We start from the raw sequence: 24,575 nt of genomic DNA on the forward strand, positions 1-24,575 counted from the left end.
TTTCCTCTCACTTGGCTGGATGTACTTTCAGCATTTGCTGTACCCAAAGCACTGTTGTTGTTGAAGACAAAGGAACAAACCTTCACCCCAAGCATATTTATCACAGCAGAAACACTCCATGGCAATTCCAGCCTGATCAGTGGCTTTAAGTGCTAGGAGTTAACTTGCTTGCTCTCAGAGCAGCTCTTGGTTGCAAAAAGTTGTTGTCCTCCCACACAGGTGTGCAGATCAACTGCACAGTTAAGTATTTTGCTGATTAATGCCTATTTTCTGGTTGCAGCTTCTGCTGGATTTACTAGATTTTTGACATGGTGCAAACCAGGAAAAAAAGATGCTACATATTTGTTACCCTGCGTATCAATGTCAATATACACTGATGAAGGAAGGTGTCTGACTGCATTTCCTAGACAAAGTTCAGAAGTAAATTCCTTTCCAGTTTATACATCTTTATTGTACTGTCCAGTTTAACCTAGGTTTTCTTCCCCTTACAGAGTCCAGTGTATTGATATTCCTACCTCACTTGAGTCTGATGGTTTCCCAGCTGGGATGCTTTTCACTGAACTCTCCAGCTGAGCCATCATTACTCTGAAGAAAACTGGGAATGTCTGCCTATGGAGAAAATGAAAAAAACTGCAAGTTATCTCTGAGCATTTTGATAGGCTGTTTGTCACCAGAATGATGCAGAAAAGTCAAAGGTTGCCCAGCTGGGCATCCTTCTCAGTAGGAAATCACAGAAGATTGGCCCTAGGACTCATAAAGAGGTATAGCCCAGCCCAAAAAACAGGTATTGCTCAGACAGATGGAGAATCCTGGGAAGTCACTAGCGCTTCCTCAGTGTGAATGACACTTAGACACCACCACTTCCTTGTAGCTCTAGGGGTGCACAGTGGAAGGACTGCAGCTCTCAGCATAAGATGATTTTGGAAGTTTCAGAGTGCAGGAACTTTCTTCATCCCTGCTTCCAAATTCCCATGCTGGGGCAGAAGCACCTGAGTGTTTTTGCACACTGAATATCTGCCCAGATTGCCTACAGCCACCCCAGGCCTCTGGGGCTGACTTTTGGAGTGCTTTATACCACAGAGACAACACCGATGACAGAGAGCAGTTCATTCTCCAGTTAAAATGGCTCACAGCAATAAACTCAGCATCATGTTAAGCACAGGACATTCCACTTTGGCATAAAGCTACCCCATGCTACCTGTTGCAAAGTGCTAAAACAATGTTTATGAGTGTCCAGAGTAGCCACCACAGTACCAACATGAAATCACAATAGGCCACAAACTATATATTTAAAAGCAGAAATTATCATTATGTATATCATGGAATTCAAAGTTTCTATTGCTACAATTACCTGCTTAGGGTAGGATAAGTAGAAGAACATGCATCTTTGGGAGAGTTCATCAGTTCAGCAACACCAACACTGGAGATTTCCTCTATGGCTTTCAGGATGTTATCTGTGTGCTCCAGGTAGACACTAAATCCAAAACCAACACAGCTGATCAGTAGATACCTCACAGAATGACACAACAAGGCCTTGAACACTGCCCTACCTGAAACATGTGGCCCAAAACTGTCAAACTCTTCCCTGCCAAAAGCAATCACATGCAGGAAACCCAAAGCACTACTTAGAACTGTCACAGTGGTGTCATTAAAAGCTAACATGATCTGAAACATACATGGATTCAGCATTCCCCCATTTTAGTATTCAGGAAGGACAGGCTGGGAAGAGGATGAGATGGAATTGCCCTTTCTGAGAGAGAACACCCAATCAGTATGGGTGACACTGAAATGGGTGTCTGCTATGGGCAACCTGGATCAGGAACAAGCCAACAAAGCCTTCTACAGACAGCCAGGAGTACCCCCATGATCCTCATGGCAAACTAACCCCTGTGACACCTGCTGGAAGGACAGCCCAGCAGGGCATAAGCAATCCAGGAGTCTCCTGGAGGCCAATGATGAGAACTTCCTGACCCAAGTGACAGAGGACCTGATGAGGAAAGGTGCTCAGCTGGACCTCATGCTTCAAACCATGAAAGAAACTGAGCTTTAGAAACAGTACAGAAACAGGGCCTTAGGCCAAGCTGTGCAAGCATGAGGCTTGTGATTCAGAGGGGCCATTCCTGTGTAGCAACAGTAATCACTAAAGAAATAGAGTGTCTTGGCAGGCCTAAGGGAATGGTTTGAGCCTTACCAGAGCAGGGTGTGCAGGGCACTGTTGAACTGGCTGCCCTTCTCTCGGTCCCCACTGGGCTTCACCCAGGACTGGCAGAGGAACTGCTTTGCTAGAGAAGCTGGGAAACATAAGGGACAACTTAGTGAAAGAAAAATATTAGTAAAAAAAATCCTTCTTCCATATAAAATCTGCATATTCAAATGATTTTTGAAAGATCACAATATCACTGCCCCTCATGTGCCTGACCTTTCTAAGTCAGAATGCATTTTCCCTAAAAAGCTGCAAGGCCACAAGGACATTTATCATGATAACAAAGTATTTGCACATCCAGCATGTTCCTGGTCTGGAACACCTGCTCACATCAGAACCATCATCCACCTCTGGCCACTTCTGACAAACTTAAGTTAAACCTTATTTGTTTGGCAGCTCCTACAGTGTGCCATCTATTTGTTTTTAATTAGGCCATGTGCAACCCTTAGGGTATCCATCTCTAGAAATAGAGTTCCAATAACAAGTGACTTGGCCTTTTGGCCACAGCACTATAATAATAAATGTGAACAGACAAGTTTAAAATCTACAGATTTCTGAAATCAAAACTGCTAACAAACCTGCCTGTCTCTTGCAGAAATGTTTAAAACCAGGAAATAATTAGTTAAAATAGGTTATTGCCTGCCACACTCAGTCATTCTCCCAATGTGGGACTGTTTAAATTGCAAAATTGTCTTTAAGGAGGGAAGTTACAATTCTGTGTGGCTATGGGGATTGGAGAAGGACAAATTCTACAGGTGTCTTAGTATGACAAGGAATGGCTGGGGGAGGCAAGTGTCTGGAGTCTCTATTTCAGTGCTGAAGTGGAGATCAAGTAGTTTTCTTGTATATTCCCTGCAACCATGTCTATCTTTTATCTGCTATTTATCTTATGTAATGGGTCCTAATCTATGAGAGAAGCTTTCTTAACTGAAAACATTTGTTGCATGGGGTTAAGAATTTACAGGTTTTCCTCTCTCTGCCCTGGAGTATTTGCAGCTGTATTTGCAGCTCATTTCAATAAATTTTGGAAACAAGCTGTCGCAGACATCTGTACTTAGAGTAAGAAGTTACATCAGATCAGGTCTGTGATCACTCACCTCCATAACCAGTGATTAAACTGGTACCAACACTGAGCAGCAGGCTCATGCTTAGAACTCCTGTAAGTTATGAAGCTCTGATTTTTAAAAACACCAGCTGAGAGAGCTGAGTCTGCCTGTGTGCATGTGACTGAGGCACAGCAGAACACACACCAAAGAGTGTCCCATATATTTCCTGCTGTTCCCTTTATTAATGGCTAGGACTGTTTACCCAGTAAGATTACCAGGATGTGAAAGGGAAATCTCTCCCTGAAAAGGCAAAGACCACACAAAAACTCATCTGAGATGAGTGACTCTTCACACATTACCCATTTTCTCCCTCTTCCAGCCAGACATGGGTTTCTCAGCAATGGCAATCAGGAGCTGAGTGAGGATATAGGCACAGTGGAAGCTGGGAACACTCTGCTGGAAATTCAGGAGGTACTGAAAACTCTCACTGGGGATGAGAGGAAAGCATAAAGGTAAAAAAAAGTGCAGACAGGGTAATGTCTCAGACACACACAAATAAAAAGGAAGCATTAGACTATCTCAGATCCAAGGTCTCCACATCCCAGTGTTTTGTCTCTGGCAGTGCCCTTCTAAAGAAGGAGTGATCAGCCAGTAATACATAGGAGTTCAATCACTGAAAAATTCTCTCAAGCCCCAGCCACTCAATCTAGCAACAGCTTCATATATTGCTCTTGCCTAGTGTACCTGTAAGCATTTTAAATCTCTAGAACATAGCCACTCCTTCTGTGAATCTACTAATATCCTTGTCTCAATAGCATACAAACAAATGAGATGCAGATTCATGCATATTTTACAATTTTTACTCCTTTAACAAAGTTTGACTACACTGCCATCAATTAAACACAAAGCTCTGTTTGAAGTGAGTGTAGTCTCTACAAGAGCTCCCAAACACACATTTGCCCATAATGCCCACACAAAACAGAGAAAAATCCCTGAAATTTCTTCATTTCAAACATTGTGAAATACAGATTCTACCTTATCAGTTCCTCAAGAAGAAGAAATTCTGTCTCTCCTGGCTTTAGTCTGTCTGCAAGCACCTGGAGAGCTGACCTCAGCAAGTCAGTATTTTCATGCTGAGAAAAACCATTCCTGAGGGGGAAAAAAAAATCCAGTTCATCATCAGAACAGAAGAGATATCAGATGCAAATGCATATCCAAGCCTATTTGGCAAGGTGAAAAATAGAGAAGCTGGATACTCAAGATAAGTCCTGCAATATGAGAGTTATAAAGGGACACAAAAAATTGAAAAATCGATGACAATGGAAAGCATTGAGCACAAACAATATCAATTTTTCAGTTAGACTGCAGATCTAGCTTGGTGAGGAGAGGCCATTTCCCAGAAGTGGAGGTCCATATATACTAAACCAATCCTATGCAGACCTAAACCACAGGATGTATAATGACAGTGGCTCTGCAAATGCAGTGACCATGGGTGGTCACCTCCTGAGCAGCTGGTAGGAGTCTAACAGGGGGGGAACTCCAGAGATCTTCATTATTTCTCTATTTCCCAGTGTTTGTGAGGATATATGTATGCTAGACATAATCAAATACATCCACATGCCAGTTCTATAGATTGAACAGATAGACTTGATAATGCTAATGATCAAGTGCACCTGTACCTCTTACATTGGTAATGTAAGAGGCCTTGACTAAACAAATGTAAAAAGAGCTGTAATTTGGTTGTTGAATTTTAGTGGCTGGCAGCTCACCCCAATATATAAGGCTGTCTGACCTGCAGCAAAACAGATTTTACACTGGACAGCAAAACTGATCTTGGAATGTCTGGTACAAAACTGACCAGGTTCTCTGATTTACAAAAGAGGTGAACTCAGGAACAACCAACATTCACACTATGAAGAAGTCTGCAGGCTGCAGAAGCATTTCTGAATTGGATATTTATGAATCCAGCTTGAATGCATCAACAGCATTGGCTTTTTGCCAGTGAAATACACATTCATCCTTTCTCATTGGCAAAAGAAATTCTTCCATCACTCAGATTCAGGCAGTGACAATTTAGCAAAGGATGAGGGGAAGGAAATGGGAAAGGATGGGTAAGAAAATACAAGATTCCTAGGCAGACTGGAAGTTGCTCAGCTAGGTGTGCCAGTATGCCCCTTATGCTGACCGTGACCCAAAAGCCAGATGGAATTCTACCCAGTCAGTGCTTCATCACCTACAGCTTGAGCACTGCTCAGAATCAGGCAATGAAGCCTGGCTTAACTAAGAAGTGCTTAGAAGCCTCCACCCACTGCAGTGGGTTGTTTTTCATGGCTGACAGGCCTTTGGCAGGGTGCAAACACTTTAAAGAAAAGAAACAAGAAGAAGCAGCAATAAATGGGTACAACTATGGACTTTTATTTTAAACTCACCAAGCAAATAAGGAGCGAAAAGTCAGTAAGAGCAGTTGGTAGCAGGAGGACATCAGCTGGTGCTCCTGGATGTTCTCTCCTGGTTCACCTTCTGCACCCTGATTTTGTACAGTTGCCTTTAATACAAATCAAATAATCCATTAAACACTATTGCAAATAAAGATAATGGCACATGAATCCATTTCCATAAATTCCATGTTGAAAAAAACTGAAGAAAACAAAGTGACTCTTTTTCCCCCAAACAAAATTAAAAGTATCTTTACAGCAGACAAAACTTTAGGGGTGTTTTGGTCAAAATTGCTGTCCACTAACCTGGAAGTAGTTATGCATGTTCTCCATGTGCTTACACAATGGCTTGAGTAGATCAACCACACACATGGCAACTTCCTTGGGAGATCTCTGACACAGATGGGAAAAGCCAATATCCTTATTTCCTCTTTCCTGTAGCAAACCCAAAAGATAAAAGTTGCTTCATTAGCCTCTCTTGAGAATAATTTCAACTGTTACATCTCAGACTGCTGCCAAGCAGTGCAATCCCTCATGCCATACAGGGTCAGGAGGGGTCACAGGGCAGGAAAGTTGGCTTCTGCTGAACCAGCACCACCAACTCACACAAAAAGATAACGTTTGACTAAAAGGATAAAACTGATCTGACACACAGCTCTCTTATAGAATAACTTAGGTTGGATGAGACAATCCAACACTTTACTCAAACACCAAGAGAAGACAGTCTCTGCATGTGGGAATTAAGATAGGTAGAAAGACAAAGAAAAAGAACAATGACCATGAAAAGCCCAGCCAATTGCAGTGCATTTCTCAGTTTAATGCAGTGGGACATGCATTTACTTTCCTCCTGAAGGCATCAGGAAGGAGTCCCTACATTCAGAGGGGTTTCTAATGCAGAAACATGGATGCAGCGGCTTCTGCCATCTGGCCTGACTAAATTTGAGCAGCACAGCCAGTGTCCCCAGGGAGGGCTAGGAAAAGGTCACTTGAGTTTTGAGGCTACAAGACTGCCTCAGTTAAATACCCTTTCCTGAGACATGCAGAGAACCAGATGCTGCAAACACTTCAGCAAGAGCAGTGTACACAAGAATTTTGAAAGAGCAAGTGCTGCTCTGGCACACAGCTGGGTGTCACACTTCCATTTAACTAATAAGTGAAGTAATTCTGAAAAATATTCCTCAGGAAAAGCCTGGAAGCCCCTGATGTGCTCTGCCTCAGCCCAGGACCCACAGCCTGCTGCTGCTCTTGCCTTTGGAAAGGGCACCCTCCTTGTGGAGCCCGAGGGCAGCACATGTTCCAGCTTCCAGCACAGGTCATCCAGAAGGAAGCAAAGCTCAGCAGGCCCCAGCTGCACAACTTCACGAGCCTGCAATTAAAAGAACAGTCAGTTCCAGGACCCAGATGTAACTGTAGTGCCTTGAAGCTCAAGTTTACCCTGTTTCCTGTCATGATTCCTGGACTAGGTTAACCTCAGGAGGGACCTATTTGGTAGATGCTTGGTTTTATGCTCCCCCATAGCAGGGATGGGGCATTGGCTCTGGTAACTCAAAGCATGAAGCCATCCTGATGCTCTAAACAGCTGAGGCAATGTCAGTACAACTTAAAAACTGAGAAAGAACAGATTTATATACATTGACATTGTAATAAGCTCCTAAAGATAAAAAGAGGTTTAAGCCCAGAGAGTCACAGAATTCACCAACTGAGTAACAGGCAAGAAGTATTTTGAAATAATGCCACATAGCCCAAGAGACTTGTCAAGCAGTCTTCCAGCTGGCCTGTGACCTGCATGCACAGAGACAGCTGTCTGCAGGGACAGACCAGGCTGTGCTCCAGACTGCCATGGCCTTTTCCCATTTCATGCATTTACTGACAAAAGGAGACTCCAGATGGAGTCAGCCTGCCTACAAAGAGGGTATTAGCAAAATTAAGCACATCTATTTTCCACAGCCATAGCAATGCAGTTTTCACAAGCTCCCAGATGATGCACAGCACCCTGCTCACTGAGAGCACCTCCATGACTCCAGTCCAACATTTCTGCTGTTCATGATTTCCTCATGCCTTGAGACATTTGAGTTTTTGCAATACAGGCTTTACTTTATGTCATAGATTCTTTTTGACAGGCAATACTTAGTGTATTTACCACCCTGTGCTCAATATTAAAGCCCCTTTCTTTCCATTAGGTCTATACATGTTGTACAGTATCTTTCACCTTTTATGCAATATTTATATTAGTTTGTTATTAACATTACTATATGACATGTCTGTTCTTCTCAGGAAAAGTCCTCTTTTTCTCAGTGCCTTGAAGTACTTGGGGCCAAATGCTCTCCTGGTCCCCAGCTCACAGCCCTGGGCCAACACATCTTAGCACCAGCCTGTTGTGCACTTCAGTGGAACAGGAAGGGCCAAGGTCCCTGAGAGAGGCCATTCCACAAAGCCTCATCAGTGTGGGCTTCAGGCTGCTCCACTCACCTCTGTGTGCATCTCCGTGTCCAGCACAGACTTTGTGAGCAGCCCACAGTGCAGCACAGTGAACACCTCGAGGTCCAGCTCTCGGAAGTACGGGCGGTAGCTCTGCAGCTGGGCCAGAGGATTTCCCGCCTCTCTGTCAGCAGCACTCTGAAAAGGAAATTGCAGGAGAATGGGCACTGCAGGGATAATTTACAAAATTAAGATGGGAGGCAGGTGCCAGAAAGCAGAACTGAACCACTGACTGTGATTAACTTTGGAATGAACAACCCCTTTCTCAAAGCTTTTGTTTTTGCTTCCACAGCATCTTCCCTGTTTTGGCTTCCTTGCAGTGCCCAGGGCTGCACACCTACCTTGTCCAGCTCAGAGAGCTCAGTATCAGGCTGGATTCCCTCAGAACTGTCTTCTGCTTGAGAACGATCTGCAGAGCCAGCTTTGCTGCCATCAGCCTTCTTTTTCCTTCCTTAAACACAAAAGCAACTTCAGACTCAAAGGCTGCACACTGTGCTCAGCACTAGGAGCACATGAATCAGCACTAAGAAAGTATGGAGCACAGGTCCATAGATCAAGTGCTCCTTCAAAATACAGTATCTAAAGTGATGGATTCTCCTCTTGTCAAAACTTTCCTTCTGCCTCCAAATGCTCCTACATAACAGGCCCAGACCCTGCACAATGGGTTTGGCACAGGAGGGAAAGGCATTCTCATCTGTGGCCTCCTTCAGTTGTTCTCATTGAATGGAATGTGAATTTTTGTCCACTTTGGCTTAAGGCAGACATGTTCCCAGGAAATGCTAATCTAAACTAGAAATAAGTCTAATCTAAACAGAACTAGAGACAGGAAGAACAAAGAAAATCGGATTGACTTTGAAAACTGAGAGGCAAGTTCTGTGTCTTCTCTGTGGGAGCTAGCAACAGGAAAGGATGAAGGAAAGATTTCCTTGTGCAGCAGAGCCATGACAAGGTTCCCAGGACATTGTTAAGGTACAACCTAAAGCTCAGGGGTTTACAAGGCAGCACAAGCCACAGATTCAGTACCAGATGATGCCACAAACCCATCAAAGGCAGAACTTGCTGCTGCAGAAGCAGAAAGTACTTTGGCATGTGAAAGCAATCAATGAAAGCCCTGGATTTTCACTGTTAAATGCAGCAGCTCTCCCAAGGAGACAGACTATCCAACACCTATTTGGTATAGGTTATTTTTCCATCTCCACTTCAGCTGCAACAGGAGTTGATGAGGTAAAATTCCCAGCTAGACAGACTTTGCCAAAAATTTAGTGCTTTAGGCACACACAAGTGCAATCTGCTAGCCAACCCCCATCACATCTGTTTGCTTAAACATTTTACATTTTCTTTACCACCTCTTTTCCTGGCTGGACCAGCAGCATTAGTGGATGGTGCAGCCTCCGGGGCCTCAGAGTCAAAAGTAGCTGGTGGTGGGACATAGCCAGGGGTTGCTGAAAGAGCCAAAATGTAGAAATTGGGTTAATTCAACTCCTGAATGACAACATACAGGCCAGATACATGTCTAAAGGAAGTATTTCACTGTCCTGGTGAAAGTTGGAGTGGTGAGGTAAGTGTAAGAATTTACCTGCTAGTGAGCAGTGAGCTGGAATAGCAGTGAGTAGGGAGCAGTGGAGCAGATCAGACTGCCTGGGATCTGGGCAGGCTACTGGGAGATGGACAAGGTGTGTCAGTACTTGGGGGACCTGCTAAAGTTTGTGTGCTTGTGACTCTAGAATGTGTAATTTGTGTGCTCTTCACTGAGGAAGTGATTAAGAAGAGCAGTTTGGATTTGGACAAATTGAAAATTATAGCTGCCCATGCACAAACTTTTAAAACTGGAAAACTGCAGTGTGTGTTACCATTTGTTTCCTCCATTGATGTCTAAGGCAACCCCTGGTACAGGCCCAGAATGTACAAATGTTTCATACTCACCTGCCAAGCATTTTCCCAGCACATTCTGCAGCTCTGTGATGTTCTGTAATCGAGTTAAAACTTTCCCTTTCATCTCAGCATCCTGTTGCTGGCAGAAGGCATTTACAACCTAGAGACACAAACCAAGCTCACTCAATCAGGGAGATTTGTACCCACTTTGCTACTTTTTCCTTTCTGAATAACATTCTCAAGTCCTGAATAAATACACAACACAGCACAGGTGGCCTGGGTGACCAGGTTCACACTGCATGAACAAAGCTCTTCAGAAGTCCATAAGAACATGGATACAATTGGTGCAATCTAAAAAAAAAACAATAAGACAACACCTCTGATGAAATATTAATTGAACAAGAGGAAGTAGCAGACAGCACATTGTCAGGTTCTATGATACCTGTGGCTCTGAAGATCCCTTGGCACTTCCTAGGTCTGCCAGGAAAGAGGCAGTCCTGGGAAGAGAGCAGAACTGGGAATGTGGAATTGCACCAAATCTGCCCTTCTCATGTTATCAGAATAACCGCAGCAGGAAAAATCCCACTGACCAATACATTGTCCAAATCTGCTTGAAGGCACTGCATTTTACTCTTCAGAGGTATAGAACAGAGAGTACAGAGCACCCCAAGAGAGAAAATTTACAGCCTCTCTGAAAGTGGAGCACAGCCTTTCTGTTAGGTAACAAAGACCACAGTAAAAGACCACAATATTCCCTCCCCTCCACTTTCCCCTTTCCTGGCTGACCAAGCTCTGCCCTCCTGGGCTTCCCTCATCCCTCCACCCCAGAAGCTGCAGACAAAGCTCTACTCACTTCCCGGAACCAGTTGAGGGCATAGAACAGGAGTGAGCACAGAAATTCACGCTCCTGCTTGGACAGAGACTCCAGCTTCCCTTCAACCTCCAGGTCAGTCAGGTACAGGGGACAACCTGGCACAGAGCAAGAACAGTATAGGTTGGACTGTGTGCTACCCATGCTTTGGTTTTTGCATTTACCAAGCCTCTTACCACAGCCTGCCCCAATTCCAGTGGCTGTTCAGAGTAAGGCCATCAGCCACTCCATCCCCAGACACAGCAACTGTCTCCCCTCCTCCCTTCCACTCTGTGGGCACAGAGCATCTCAGCCTCCTCACAAAATGCACAACCCCTCCTGCAGCTGGAGGAAATCTGTGCAGATCTGGCACAGCAGCAAGGCAGGCAGGCAGGCTCTATAAAAAAGTGCATTTCCCATACCTAGTAAGGCATCAATCTCCTCCAGGCTCCCACTGTTCTGCTCTGCAGTGTAGAGCCTCAGCAGCCGGAAACAGGGTGACAGACACAGGGGTGACACTGCCCTGGGGGAAACAAGAAATGGAGTGGGTCTGATGTTTTATATAACTCTAGAATGCCCATTACTTTTCCACTATGTCCTGTGTCCTTCCCAGGCTACCTTGCCTATGCCTTCTATCTTGCTTCTTGTAAGTCCCAGCAACAGAGAGCAGAAATGCACCATGTGGGTTAGAAAAAAACTCCCACAAATGAATAACTGGTGATTACCAGTTTTCTGGAAAAGCATGTAAGGGCAGAAAAATGACTGCAATGAACAAAAAATGGGGTCAGATTTACTTCTGGTGGAAATCAAAGTTGACTAACTCAGAAGGAACTGTAAGAAATTGTGCACAACAGTTATAAGGAGTAGAGGAACCTCCTTCAATGTTTCAGTGTGCCACTGCTCCAGTTCTGAGTGATTAAAATTAACATTTTCCATAGATACATGCAAAGTAGCTATATTTTCTCTCATTTTAAAATGATCATGTATTTTTTAAAGAACAATTAAAATCTCAACAAAATCTTATAACAACAAATTACAAACTATGCGCATAAAATAAAAAAAAAGAGAGCCTTTTATAACTTTAACACGTCTATGACTCTTATGATTCTTTTAACTTTGGTGTCCTCCTGTTTACTTAAGAGTTTTTTACATTTTACAGACTTCCTGTTCCATTTGCCAAAGACAATACCCTGATTTTTCAGTCGAATTTCATTTTTGGCTGCATGTTTGTGGGTTTAGCACTGTCTGTCACCATGACACACCCAAGATTACCCAAACAGCCCAAGCCAGAACAGACTGCCAGCTCCCAGCCAGACTATGCCTCCAAACCTATCTGAGTATGTTTAACATCAAAAGAAGGAGAAGAACACTGGAAATTGGTAAATTCTCTGACCAGCTCCTTATCAGGCACCTGAAGGGCACAAATGGAAACCCTTCCTTCACCTTTGCAGCCATCCCACAGGTAAGGGTCAAATACCTTTTACTCTGGTTATTTGCTCCAGCAGTGACCCTGCCAAGCTCACTCTGTGACACCAATGGCAAGAGGTTAATGGCAATTGCATCCTGACTTTGATCTTCATCCAGATTGTACAAGGACTTCACTGGGAACAAGAATGAGCTGCAAGGAAAGACAGACAACATCTTGTTGGCGACTTCAGTTCTCAGTGACAGAAACACTACCAATGCTTTATTTGTGATTAGCATACCCATGCACTGAGGGGCTGAGATCCACCACAAAGTCACCGGGAAAATCCTCCACCAAACTCTTCCCAAACTCATCCTGTTATAAAGAAAGGGAAGAAACCTTGGTCAGCAAAGAGGCTCAGTGAAGAAAGCAACAGTGGAAGATGCAGAAGATAAGGCCAAGCAAAAGTATCCTGGAACCATCACAGTAATGAAGCCCCATGGCCTGCAAGGAGAGCCAAGGGCTGCCTTTAGAGACAGAGCAAGGAAATATTGCTAAGTTAAAATTGCACAACCAATTTCTTCCCTGCTCCTTGGATGTGGGCTTCACTACAGGTTCCAGAGTGATGCAGAGAGGCAGAGCAGCTGGCTGGAAGAGGAAAGCAGCCCACATGTAAAAGGAGCTCCCAGCAGGAAGAAAGAGGTGTACAGTGCCTTTCACAAACCTCTTCCTATCACCATAAATCCATTTATTTATTACAATTAATGACTGTGGCTCTTCCAAGATCTTAGGGATCAGATAGTCTTAACAGTGTGACCCAGAAACCAATTTCTATACTAAGTTTAAAGCTCTTTCAGATTCTATTTTTATCTATGAATAGGAACAGCATGCTCTGAAATGTCACTTAGTTTCCTTTAAAAGGCTTCCCCTTGTCATGTAAAATTTTACAAAAAAGAAGCTGTTAAAGCATATGAGCACATTCCTGTTAGTGAGGAATCAGCCACAATTAAAAAAGCCAAGAGAGCTGAATGAGGATTTTGTATCTGACCAATCTCTCACAGAACAAAACAAGTTCCCAGCTAGCGTGAAATCCTCAAATTGACTCTATCTTGCCAATGTTTGAAAACCAACATTTTTCCTGAAGAATTCATGTAAGTGATTAAGTTCAAAATGCTTTGCAACCTACTAGGAGCTGTAAGTCCAAATTGCCCTTCTGCTTCTCAATCAAATTGGCAAATTCATCATAGTAGAGAGCCAAGACCTCTGGTGTTTGCTCACAGCAGAAGCCCACAAGGTCCAGCAGGGTAGACAGCTGAAAGGAGAGAAAACAGTGCAAAAATGGGTAAGGTAAAAGGATCAAATTCAAGCTTTTACCTTCAGTCCTTTTCACATTAATTTATTGTGAGGCATATTCAAAGCTTCATCTCTAGAGTAACAACCCATGGTGAATATTCTTGAATAGACACAGACTTAAGAAGGAACATGGGCCTTTTAGTGTCCTCTGCCATGAAATAACAAGAGAGTATGCCCAGGATCACTCTTAAATAGACTGTCAGCAGAGAAGAAGGCTCTTTAACAGAAACTAAGGAAAAAAGGCTGCTAGGCCAAACCTGTGGAACAGAACTACTTTGTCTGGATGGCAGGAAAGGCACAGCTACCAAAGCTGAGAGGATGGCCATGGTCACCCTTGGCTCCCTGAAGCAGATTGTCCTGCTTCCTTCCTTTGTATTTGAAATAACAACTGGACAGAAGACTTTCACTAAATGGCTGCAGTGCTGCTTGTTCTGGTAGCAGAGGCAACACCAGCAGGCACCTTTGTTTCTCCAAAACCATTTTTAATAGACTCTTGGCTCTGCAGTCAATGTACAAAAATCCCAGGCTCAGGAAAGCCAACTCCCAGACCCACAGAGTTCTTCAGCTAAGACTGCATTTCCAGTCACCCCTCCTTGCTGACCATGTCCTCCCTGTGTCCCACACCGCCCTGCTCCTGGCACTCACCTGCTCATCACGCTCACTGTTCAGCTCTGGTCTCTCCAGTGAAGCAGCATCTCCTTCACTCCTGGAAGCAATTGATAACCTTACTGTTGTGGCACAGGACTCAAGAGACAGCAAAATCCATCACACACACTCTCCAGAAATCAGAGAATTACACATTAAAAAGATTTCTTTGGAACACATTAGGAAAACACCTGGTGCTGTTTGGGACTTCTCTTTTAGACTTCTCTGGACTCAAACACAGAACACCTCAGGTTATTCAGCCTAGAGGCAGAAGCTGATCTGTAGTCAGTCTCCCAGTGTTCTATTTTTTTCCAAGCAACAGGTCATGCAGTGTGGTCAAGGGATCCACAAGTAGGCATTAACAAGGAATTTGGGATGCGTTTCAGAGCAGCAGCAGGTGAGCAGCACAGGGTGAAATATCAAACTGCACAGGCTGAAATACCAAACACCACAGTATGCAGAAGAGAGTTTTAAGATCCTGGATTTGCCCAAGATGTGCCTGAACTCAAAGGCAATGCTCTCCTGTCTTTGTTTCACTCCAGGCCTGAAAGCCATGTTCAATTCATCTTTGCTACATTTTCTCTCACCTTTTTAATGCCACACTGCCTATCATGGAAACAGCACCAATAATCCCCATTTGTTTGTGGTTGGGAACTGTGCTGGAGAGCCATTTCCTGATCACCATGTGCATATCATCCTGAAAAGAGACACAGACCATGTCACCACAGAGCTACCTGTGTCCATCACTCACAGTTCTATTGGCATCTTCACTTAATGTCATCTCCAAGGGCTACAGAGGGATGGTGTACAAGGATTTTTGCTTAAGGAATGTACATTCTGATATTTCATTTATTATGAAAATACTGGTCCCAACTCCAAGTAAGGTTGTAAGCAGCATTAAAAGTGATTAGGTTTGACTTTGCTGTAACTACTACAAAGAACTACAACACAGACACAATTGCTCCAGATTTCAACTATAATTAATAGGAGAGTATGTTAAAAAACAGATGGTCTTGGAGCCTGTCATACCCAAAGAGCAGCTGCAGAGCTGCACTTCAAAACACTGTCAACTTCAGGAGGCTGAGGGATGGAGCATTTTTTGGTGAAGGTCCAAAGATAATCTGTGCAGTGCAAGGAAAAATTCCTAATCTGCCGGCAGAGATCCTCATGTCTAAGAGGCTTCAGCTTAGAAGAACACTTAGAGAAGGCAGAGAGGAGGTTGGCTCTTGGGTACTGATTTCTTTGGTGACCTACCCCTGGAGTCTTCAGTATCACTGAGGATAAGAGTCAAACTGCCAACCTTGGATCTCCACAGTTACAAACTCTCAGCTCAAACTAAATTCTAGACACTCCTCCCCTTCTTTTCACAACTTCTGAGGGTGACAGGCAGAACATCCTGATGGCAGGTCCTGCAGGGCTGCAAAGTCACATTGTGTGTTGCCAGGGATATTTTCCCAAGTCACATGTAAGACTCAGGGTGGGAGGTGGGGAAATCATTGAGGAAACTAGATCAGAATGGAGCTAAACCTGCCACACAACTGGGAATTTTGGCAGCAAAGAGCTCCAATTAACAGGGTGAGTGGGAAGGACAAAATGGCTACAGACATGCTGTTTTACATGCCATAGACCAATCAGGAGAGGAAGAACAGTTTTCCTTCATAGGCTCAAGTTAGCATGTGCAAACATACCTACAGCTACAAACTACACAGACACTCAGAGAAAGACAAATAGTCCTAATTTCTAGAGCTGAACTTTATGAATGGGAAGATTTTAAACCCTGGTGTCTCTGTTGTGGAATAAATATCTCTGAATTATTTCTTTATCTGCTCTGCTCAAGGATTCAGAAATCCAGACAAAGGTACCACCACTGTATGCTGCAGCTGAGTCACACAAGGTAACCTGTGCAAGATGAAAGTGGATTTAGACAGACCAGGTCTGACAGCTTCTCGTGTTTACACCAGAGGCACAAGAGGTGTGGAGTCTACCACTTCACATACTCTGCTCTGTGCACTTCAGCTCTTCTAACAAGAGAGTCTTTGTTGTCTCTGGTGTGATGAATTTAAGTGGCTGAATCAATACAAACATCTCAGGGAAGAAGCTCAACTGTGCTTTCTGAAGGCTTCCAAGTGATGGAGGAACAGAGCTGTGCAAGGAGGCTGCTGAATTTACACTTCTGCAAGCCTTCAAGGCTCAGCTAGACAAAGCAACAATCAACATGACACCATGCTGGTGACAGTCCCACTTTGACTGGGAGGTTAGGTTAGGGACTACCATCAGCACCCTTCCTACAACATGTCTAACAACTCTGTCTTCCTCAAATGTGCAAGAGAAGGGAACCTTTCTGGGAAAGATGAGAGGCACAGTCACTGTGATAAGCCCTTGATATCAGGGTGGAAAGTCTAGAGCCACAAGCTGGTTTGCAGACCCTTGGGGAGAAGAGAATTTTAAACTCAAGGCTATCCTGACATCAATCCCTGTTCATAGATGATGCCAGTATTTAGTTAACCTAGCAGAAGAACCAAGGCACAGATTGAACAACTTTCTGTTGTGTCTCTGCTCACCTGAATGTAGCTCCCTTCTTGCTTCTGGCTGAATGCTAAAGTGCTGAGGATGTAGAAAAGCTTCCGGATCTGGCATGGATTCAGTTTCTGTGTAGAGTCTAAAATGGTCTGGGAGAGAAGCCACAAACTAGCTCAGAATATCAAGAATCCCTTTCCATATTCTCAAAAACACATTAATTGTCAACCTCAGGGAAAATAATTAACTTTACCCTTTTTGTACATGCATGAAAAAGCTACATTCAAATTAACCAAACATAAATGTCAGATTATTGCTCTGGCCTTAATTATGGGATTTCATTTTATCAGAGGCTGAATGGAAAGAATAACTTGGCTACCATAAGCATTTTGGGAGTGCTCAGGACAAGTGGCAGCTGTCTGTTTTCTATCACAAGTTTGGTCACAGGATTCAAATATTTGACAAGCAAGTAATTAAGCAAGTACTTTTCATTTAACAACCAACCAACTAAACAGCAAAAAGTATACACCTTTCTCACAATGTATAATTAAATCACCAGGAGCACACCAAAATATCAGAGAGGTGTGGGAATACCCACACCCACCCTCTTCAAGGGCTCTTAAACACAAGCTGTCCTTAAGCTACAAACCAACATGGATAGGGGAGTGTTCAAGGAAAGTACTGTTACATGCTTGCCTTGCTGTTTAACTCTTCCCTCAATCTCTACTTTTACTACTTTAGGAAATAGGCAACTCGGCAGGTCTGACCCTGCTTGTGACTCTTAGAATTCAGTAGTCCATATTTTTAATCCCCACTGAGTACTTCTTTTAAATTTTAGGATATGTCTTTTTCCATCTCTGCAAGCAATTTTGTCTTAGGATTCAAATACTGGCTGAAGTACTGTCAGTCCTTCAACAGACAGAATGTGCAGTCCACAAAGGGGGCGAGTTTTTGCCAAGTTTTGAAATAGCTCATGTAAATAAAGACAACATTTCCATTGCAGGCACCATTCCATGCCTGTAATTTAAGCATTGTCCAGTTAAAGGGAATTGTCTATCTCAATTTCCCCTGTCAAAAAATCATTCAGTCCTATCATACAGCTCACACTTTGACAGCAGTTACCTTTCACTTCTGACCACTGCCTTTCTCCAGGCAGAAAAGCTTTACAGGTACAAGTTTTTCCAATACCTCTATTTTGGAGAAGTACTGGTCTATTCTGGATCTGAGGCACAGTAGTGTAAGGGCCCCAAAATGTAGTACAAACCCAGAAAAGCAGATACCTTCACAAAGGTGGCATAGCGCATCAGCAGCGACGTGTGCAGCACCACCAAATCCGTGAGCACATCCAGAGAAATGTCCAGCTCTGTCTCACTTCCACTGCACACATGAGTCACCAAAGCACTCACAACCTCCTAAGGAAAAAGCCACCAAAAGAACCACAGTGAAATATCAACAGGAAAATGTCTGCCTTGCTCTGCTCATATGGACTACGTTGATCAAGTACAGATAATGACAGCAATCTTTGTGCTTGAAGTCACTTGCTGTCAGAGTCTTGCTGTGATTGTTCCCCATCTTCTTCTTGTCTTACTGTTTGGCACAGACCTCTCTCCAAAGGCTTCCAACTGCCTGAAACCCTGTCCCCTAAAGGATCATGACATAAACTCTAGAACAAAGTGCAAACATAAATCAGCTGTCATCCATCACACAGTACCTGCTGGCAGTAGGAGTCAAAGGCTGCAAAAGCTTGTTTGTACATGCAGCTGCCAAAGGAGACCACAGCTGGGTGTGCTGAGTGCAGAAATGTCTGAGCAAGGGCTAGGATTGAAGGGAAGAAGTCTTTGATAACCTGAAATACACCATGAAAGAGGAGATTACTGTTGCTGTTTTCAACACATGCAATGCTGAGGAAAACTCAACTCCAAAAAACCACATGACAGTTACAAGACAGGACATGTGCCTTGGGACACTGATCTGGACTAAAAATTATAAAAGAGAAGTACATGAACATTACTGGAAAGGTATAAATAATGCAGCAGAGGGTTAAATCATCATCTGACAAGATCTTTGAGAGATAAAAGAGAGAGTCCCAAAGCAGGATCAGACTGACCGTTGCGTGGTTTTGGAAGGCATTCTGCATCAGCTGTTCTGGCATGCAGCCCAGCCGGATTTTGCTCCTCAAAACCTTCTCAGTTTGCTTCCTGTTCCTGGTGTTTGTAGAATGGATTAGCAGCAAAACTATCAGATCCAGAACCTTTTAGAGGAAATAACAACCACTTATTATGCTGAAATATTAAACAGTCCAGATAACTCCAAGTCAAAACTTGAAGTCTAAACTGAGAAGAAAAAAGGAGCTCAGAAAGTCCCAAGAGTTACAACTTAAATAAAACCTTATGAGTATAACAGTATGCAATTAAAGCAGGATTAACTCTGAATTAACTCTGTCCCTTAAGAGAAGGGACAGGGAGGAACCTGAAGGAAGGGATGAACCAAGAGTTACAAGAAAAGGATGGTTGTTATACTTGGAACAAGTATAACAACTTGGAAACCATCCATGAAACATCAACAGCAAGTTTCTGGTCCAAATACAAAAATCTCTTAACCTACAACCAAGAAGAAAGCCCTGGAGAAACCAAGAGGACACTTACAGAGCAGAGCTATTACCTTATGGTCAGACACAGTATTACCTTATGGTCAGACACAGATGTGCTGTTCTCAATAGCCTGAGAGGGAAAAAACCAAGCAAGCTGTTAGGCTACAGTACAATTCTATATTCCAAAACCAAATCAAAAAAGGTAGACACCAGAAGTCTGTGACACCCTGCTCACAGATTTCTCTCCTCTACAGCAGGATACCCATCAAAGTCAGCAAACTGGATCCTCCCAACAACAGAGAATCCAGAAGGTATTTAAAAAAATAGCTGAAAACTGAGTTTGAACAAGGATATTCTCAAATAACATGAGGCTTGAGAAAGGAACTGAGATATTGAGGACAAGAAACAGCCTCATGGTTTACACTAAAATGCAATTTAAAATTAAATTTAACCTAATACCAGCTGATACTGATTTCTAGCAGGACATTTTCTAGCACCTTAAGGCCTCACATAGCTCAGTCCAAATATATGGTATACATTGTTCCTCTCTTGTAGAATGAAATCTATATCAGTAAAATGAAGGGCTAACATCTGTCTTTTAATACCACATTTGATTACAAGAAAAGCTCAGGCTCAATCAAGGAGCCCAAATAAATAAGGAAACAAGGACTGAAGTGTGTCTCTTACCTTAATCCATGCTTCAGAGACATCTTTCTGAAATCTCACAGCTAACTTGATGACATCAAAAAGTAGCTTCACACAGTTCTGGCTGGTGGTTACTTGGCTCAGGGAAGAACTGCAAATCATCAGAAAAGAGGAGACTCAGTCCCTGTAAATACTGCCACAGGAGTTATTAAGTTACTGCCTGAGCAGTCACAGCAGTAACTTAAAGCAGCCATTGTCCACAGGGAATGCTCTGGGAAAGAGAGGGAGTTTTCCAAGAGGATGGAACCAGAGGCTGCAGAATCAATAGAAAACATACTGGAAGGAACTTAAAACAGATAAACTGGTAGCAATATATATATATATATATATATATATATAAATGAAGTTGCTTATCCCCATGCAGTCATGGAGGCAGATGGCTCAAAAGGAACTACAGCAATGGCAGGGGAAGCTGGCTGGGCAAGGAGTGACACATGTATGGCATTAGCACCAAGTAGGAAGGAATAAAGGTGTCCATGCCTTTCCACAGGATAAATTAGGCTCATGCTTGTAGCCAATTGTGCCAGAGAGACCAGAAGAGGAACAGTTCAAGTTATCTTGTCTCATCCTACCCTTGGAGAATCAAGTAAACTTGTTTAAGTACCTGGCCTGGACTTGGCTTTTAATCTTCTTCTGGGAACTGAGAATCTGCGGGGGCAGAACACACGAGGACAGATCCAAGTTCTTCCGAAGATCAGAAATCACCTGTAAAGCACAAACCCATGCACAAATCACTGTGACAAATGAGGGAAGAACAGAAAAAGCTGAGGAAAATAAAACTATTTCCCATAATAACCCTAAAATTACAAATCAAAACTCATATATTTGTAAAGATTCACAAGTATTTAATCATGCCCAAATTTAATTTTTTTAACTCAGAAAATGAACCAGCAAAACTTTTCTCTTCACCTTTATGTCATACAAAAGACAGTTTTTCAAGACCTACTCTGTGAAATTCCCACCCATATCTGCTTTACATTGCTGTGAACTGTATTTATTCTGTTTAGCAGCTGAGCAAGATACATGACAGCCTCAGGAACTCTGGGACATGCAAGTTTACCAATGTGACTGCTGTTCAAATGCAGTGTACCAGCACAGACTGGCTGCCATGCCATAGGCACACTTTTTTACAGGGGCCTCCCTGAAAGGTTTGGGCAGATCTCAAACCTCCTTTGGCTTAGGCTGAGGCTTCCTCAACATATGAAACAAAGTGTGTTTGATAGCTCAGCAAGGCTGGCTTTGATCCCTGGCAATATAAAAATTTTACCTGAAAACACTAAAAACATACAGTTCTGTGTGTGAAGCAACTTCCCTCTGTTAAAACACACATTGGTGTGGAAAACACATACTTCATTATGAAAAAGATACTGTAAGATACTGTACCTCTACTGCATCTGCTGCCTTGACATTTTGGAGGATGAATTTTACTACTACTGGCAAATCTTCCAGTTTTACAGAAGGCACAATGGTCATGGCAGACTGTCTCACCTGAGGAGAGAGCAGCACTGCATCAGCTGGAAGACAACACTTCACAGAAACATAGTTATGCCAGTGGGAAGGAATCCTTGGAGACTACAGTCCAACCTTCTGCTCAGAGCAGGAATATTGTCAGTACCAGATCAGATTCACCTTGGCTTTGTTGAGTCTTGAAGGATGGAGGAAGCCTCCAATCTCTGCCACTTCTTTGATAATTTAAGTCAATGCTGCAGACCTTAACTAGTTTTTCCAAATGTCCAACCTAAACCTGTTATTGTGGCCACTGTCCCTTACCAGTCTTCAGCAGGAAGAGCTTGGCTCCACCATTTTGTAACTGGCTTTCAAAAGGGAAAAGCATGGAGAATGTGCAGCCTGCTATGCAGGACCAGCCTTTTGGCACTATGTAAAACACTATGTACTCAAATGAACCAATTTTATTTTATCCATAAGAAGCCCAACTCCAAAAAGTGCAGCAATGCAACATATCCAAAAGGCACAATGTACATCATCATCTCTTCTCCTTTGTCAGCATTCTGCAGAGAAAATCTGTTTAATTATTTAATCACCAATCTGCCTTTCCTTAGAATATAACAGTCTAGTCTGGTCACTGTACTTAAAAAAGATGAAATATTGACAATAAGATTTAAGATAGGCAGTAAACAATTACTGCAGCAGGACAAAGTGCTTCTGCATTTGCTAAAACACCTGGGATTGAAAATCCTGGCTGTTACAGCAGGCATTCAGAAAACTTCTCTCTGCTCTTTCCTGAATCCCTCATACATGTTTCAAAAACCAGCTTTAGCTTCTGACCTCTTTCCAACTTCAGGAGCTCAGGACTTTTGAAGGCCTTCAGGAGTCAGATTTAGCAAAATACTGGGAATTAAGTTCTCATGTTGCTAAGCAGGGGCTGGGGTGTGCTGAAGTGCTCAGTAAATGCTCTCACCTCAGCCACAAGTTCTGCATCAAGATCCAGACGAGAAAGGGCATCCAGGATTGGCACTGTCAGCCGTCTGCCCTGCTTCAGCAGGCAGCTGATACACAGGGAAAAGAAAACAAAGGGTCCTCTTAACAAAACCAAGAATGTATCTTTAGTGTATTGTATGATTCCAGTAGTTTTTGTGGCTGCTGCAAAAAAAAATCTCTGAAACTGAACACATATGCCTCTGGGATTATGGAAAATTTGTTCTCAAAATGATTACTCCTCATGTAAGAACTGCACCTGTCTTTAACAGCCTCATGGATGTTCCCAAAACTCATGTAATCATTCTTGGCTGGCCTCTGAGTTTCTTACAAACCTTCTCTAGTAAGAAGTTGTACTTAAATTTTGTTAGTTGAAAAACAGCTCATCTGCAGCATCCTGGTAACTGTGTTTGTGCTCCCTAATTCATTAGAAGTAATGAGTTGCTTTCTGCATCAGAAATAGGTAGAGGCTATGGAGAATATGGAAATAAGTGTGCCCTGCTGATACTGTTTGGATCTCAGCTTTCAAAACACACAAACAGAGAAAAGAGAAGTCTGAGGAGTTTGATTAGTATAGGGAAAATGTGTGAAGTTTTTTTATCTAGAAGCTGAGGCAATAAACTGAGAATGAAAACAAAGTCACAATTTGAGAGGGTACAAGGAATAGGATGCACTACTTGTAGTAATAATCTGCAAGTGATCACAGGTTTGAAAAGGTGATTAACTCCAGCAGAAATGTAAGTGATCTGTGCAATAATAAGAATTAGAAACACTTAGACTACTCAAATTCTTGTGTAAAATGAATACATTATTAAAGCAGACACATGTAAGGACTAGCCTATGGCAGTGCTCCCTGGGAGGGTAACTCTTGGCATTAGGCTCCCCAGTTGTTTGGATCAGCAAATATGCTTGAGAAAAGTATATAAAACAGCCAGAAAGTTCTGTTTCATGCACACATTTACTGTGTTGTGGATCTGGGGTTTTCTTTATTAATAAAAACCATGTTCATCCTTACCACAGCAGAATCCAAGACAAATCAGAAGCTGTCAGCAGTAATATCCAAGTGACTGATCACAGACTCTCCAGCAGAAGTAGCGAGTACTTAACTGGATGCTACCTGTGCTGTCTCCAGGTAGTCAAGAGTTTAATCATAATTTAGATAAAAGCAGTTTTGGAGCATTGTCTAAATGCAATGTCTTTTGCTGGATTGCCTGTGCTCTCTTTAGGAGCACAACAGTACAAATGGGATGTCCTCAGACAGTGCTGGGTGTCCCCAGATGCTGCAGTTAACAGGAACACAGTGCTGTCCTAATATTTCAGTCAGCCCCAGAGCAACCTGCATTAATGCATCTTGTCCTTTTCTGCTAAGTGCCAGGGGGAAAAAACAAAACAAAACAAACCCTCCCAACCAAATCATCCATACCTGAGCTCTCTGGCAACCTCACTTTGCTGGGAATCCTCCAGGATCTCAGGCAAACTGGTGATAATATCGTGCTGGATTGGTACTGGAGAGACACTGACCATCTGCATTAACTTCCTGACCAGATCCTGCAGACAACAGGAGCACTGCTGAAATGCACAAATCTCTCAGCACAACAATATTATGCATCTAAGGTCCCTCAATGCAACATCTGCTTGAGTTTGTGCCAACTGTCCCTTAAGTCATTGTCCTGCTGACATCATGAAGCAGAGCAGAGATTTTTGTGGAAAAAGGATATTTTACAGCTAGGATATAATGATCTTGGTGAGCAGAGGAAACTGGGAAACACAACAAGCTTCCCAGTGTTTAGTACTCCAGTAGAGAGTAACCCACAGAGACCAACTGACTTAGGGAAAGACAGGAAAGAATTACCAGAACAAGAACAGAGAATTCACCCCCACACACTTGCAAGTATCCAGTACCTTGTTAAAATTAAACAAGAGAGAACTGTAACTTCCTGCCAACAGCTTTAAAATAGGGTCATCTGTGTGAATACACATGCACAGATATAAATTTATGTAAAAGAAAACTTAGAGCAAGGAAAAAAGAAAAACAGTAAA

The 24,575-nt window shown here is 42.9% G+C and overlaps 1 protein-coding gene across 1 annotated transcript in view; it reads right to left on the reverse strand.

The window, feature by feature from the left end:
- FANCD2 (FA complementation group D2) overlaps positions 1-24,575 on the reverse strand; it is a 34,508-nt gene that overhangs the window by 5,090 nt on the left and 4,843 nt on the right. The window contains exons 8-36 of the mRNA XM_054281040.1: positions 23,959-24,083; positions 22,519-22,606; positions 21,483-21,587; positions 20,704-20,804; positions 20,082-20,190; positions 19,489-19,524; positions 18,912-19,055; positions 18,516-18,650; positions 18,085-18,216; positions 16,849-16,956; positions 14,875-14,984; positions 14,288-14,348; positions 13,476-13,601; positions 12,591-12,664; positions 12,362-12,502; positions 11,307-11,407; positions 10,888-11,003; positions 10,086-10,194; positions 9,506-9,604; positions 8,504-8,613; positions 8,154-8,300; positions 6,934-7,050; positions 5,991-6,119; positions 5,679-5,794; positions 4,285-4,398; positions 3,609-3,736; positions 2,192-2,291; positions 1,352-1,474; positions 516-609 (exon numbers count right to left, since the gene is read on the reverse strand). Coding sequence (XP_054137015.1) covers positions 516-609; positions 1,352-1,474; positions 2,192-2,291; positions 3,609-3,736; positions 4,285-4,398; positions 5,679-5,794; positions 5,991-6,119; positions 6,934-7,050; positions 8,154-8,300; positions 8,504-8,613; positions 9,506-9,604; positions 10,086-10,194; positions 10,888-11,003; positions 11,307-11,407; positions 12,362-12,502; positions 12,591-12,664; positions 13,476-13,601; positions 14,288-14,348; positions 14,875-14,984; positions 16,849-16,956; positions 18,085-18,216; positions 18,516-18,650; positions 18,912-19,055; positions 19,489-19,524; positions 20,082-20,190; positions 20,704-20,804; positions 21,483-21,587; positions 22,519-22,606; positions 23,959-24,083 — 3,198 coding nt within the window. The remainder of the gene's footprint in view (positions 1-515; positions 610-1,351; positions 1,475-2,191; positions 2,292-3,608; positions 3,737-4,284; positions 4,399-5,678; positions 5,795-5,990; positions 6,120-6,933; positions 7,051-8,153; positions 8,301-8,503; positions 8,614-9,505; positions 9,605-10,085; positions 10,195-10,887; positions 11,004-11,306; positions 11,408-12,361; positions 12,503-12,590; positions 12,665-13,475; positions 13,602-14,287; positions 14,349-14,874; positions 14,985-16,848; positions 16,957-18,084; positions 18,217-18,515; positions 18,651-18,911; positions 19,056-19,488; positions 19,525-20,081; positions 20,191-20,703; positions 20,805-21,482; positions 21,588-22,518; positions 22,607-23,958; positions 24,084-24,575) is intronic.

The sequence above is a fragment of the Melozone crissalis genome, unplaced genomic scaffold, assembly GCF_028551555.1.
Source record: "Melozone crissalis strain CALT ecotype California unplaced genomic scaffold, PUWL_Pcris_2 ptg000029l_1, whole genome shotgun sequence".
NCBI lineage: Eukaryota > Metazoa > Chordata > Aves > Passeriformes > Passerellidae > Melozone > Melozone crissalis.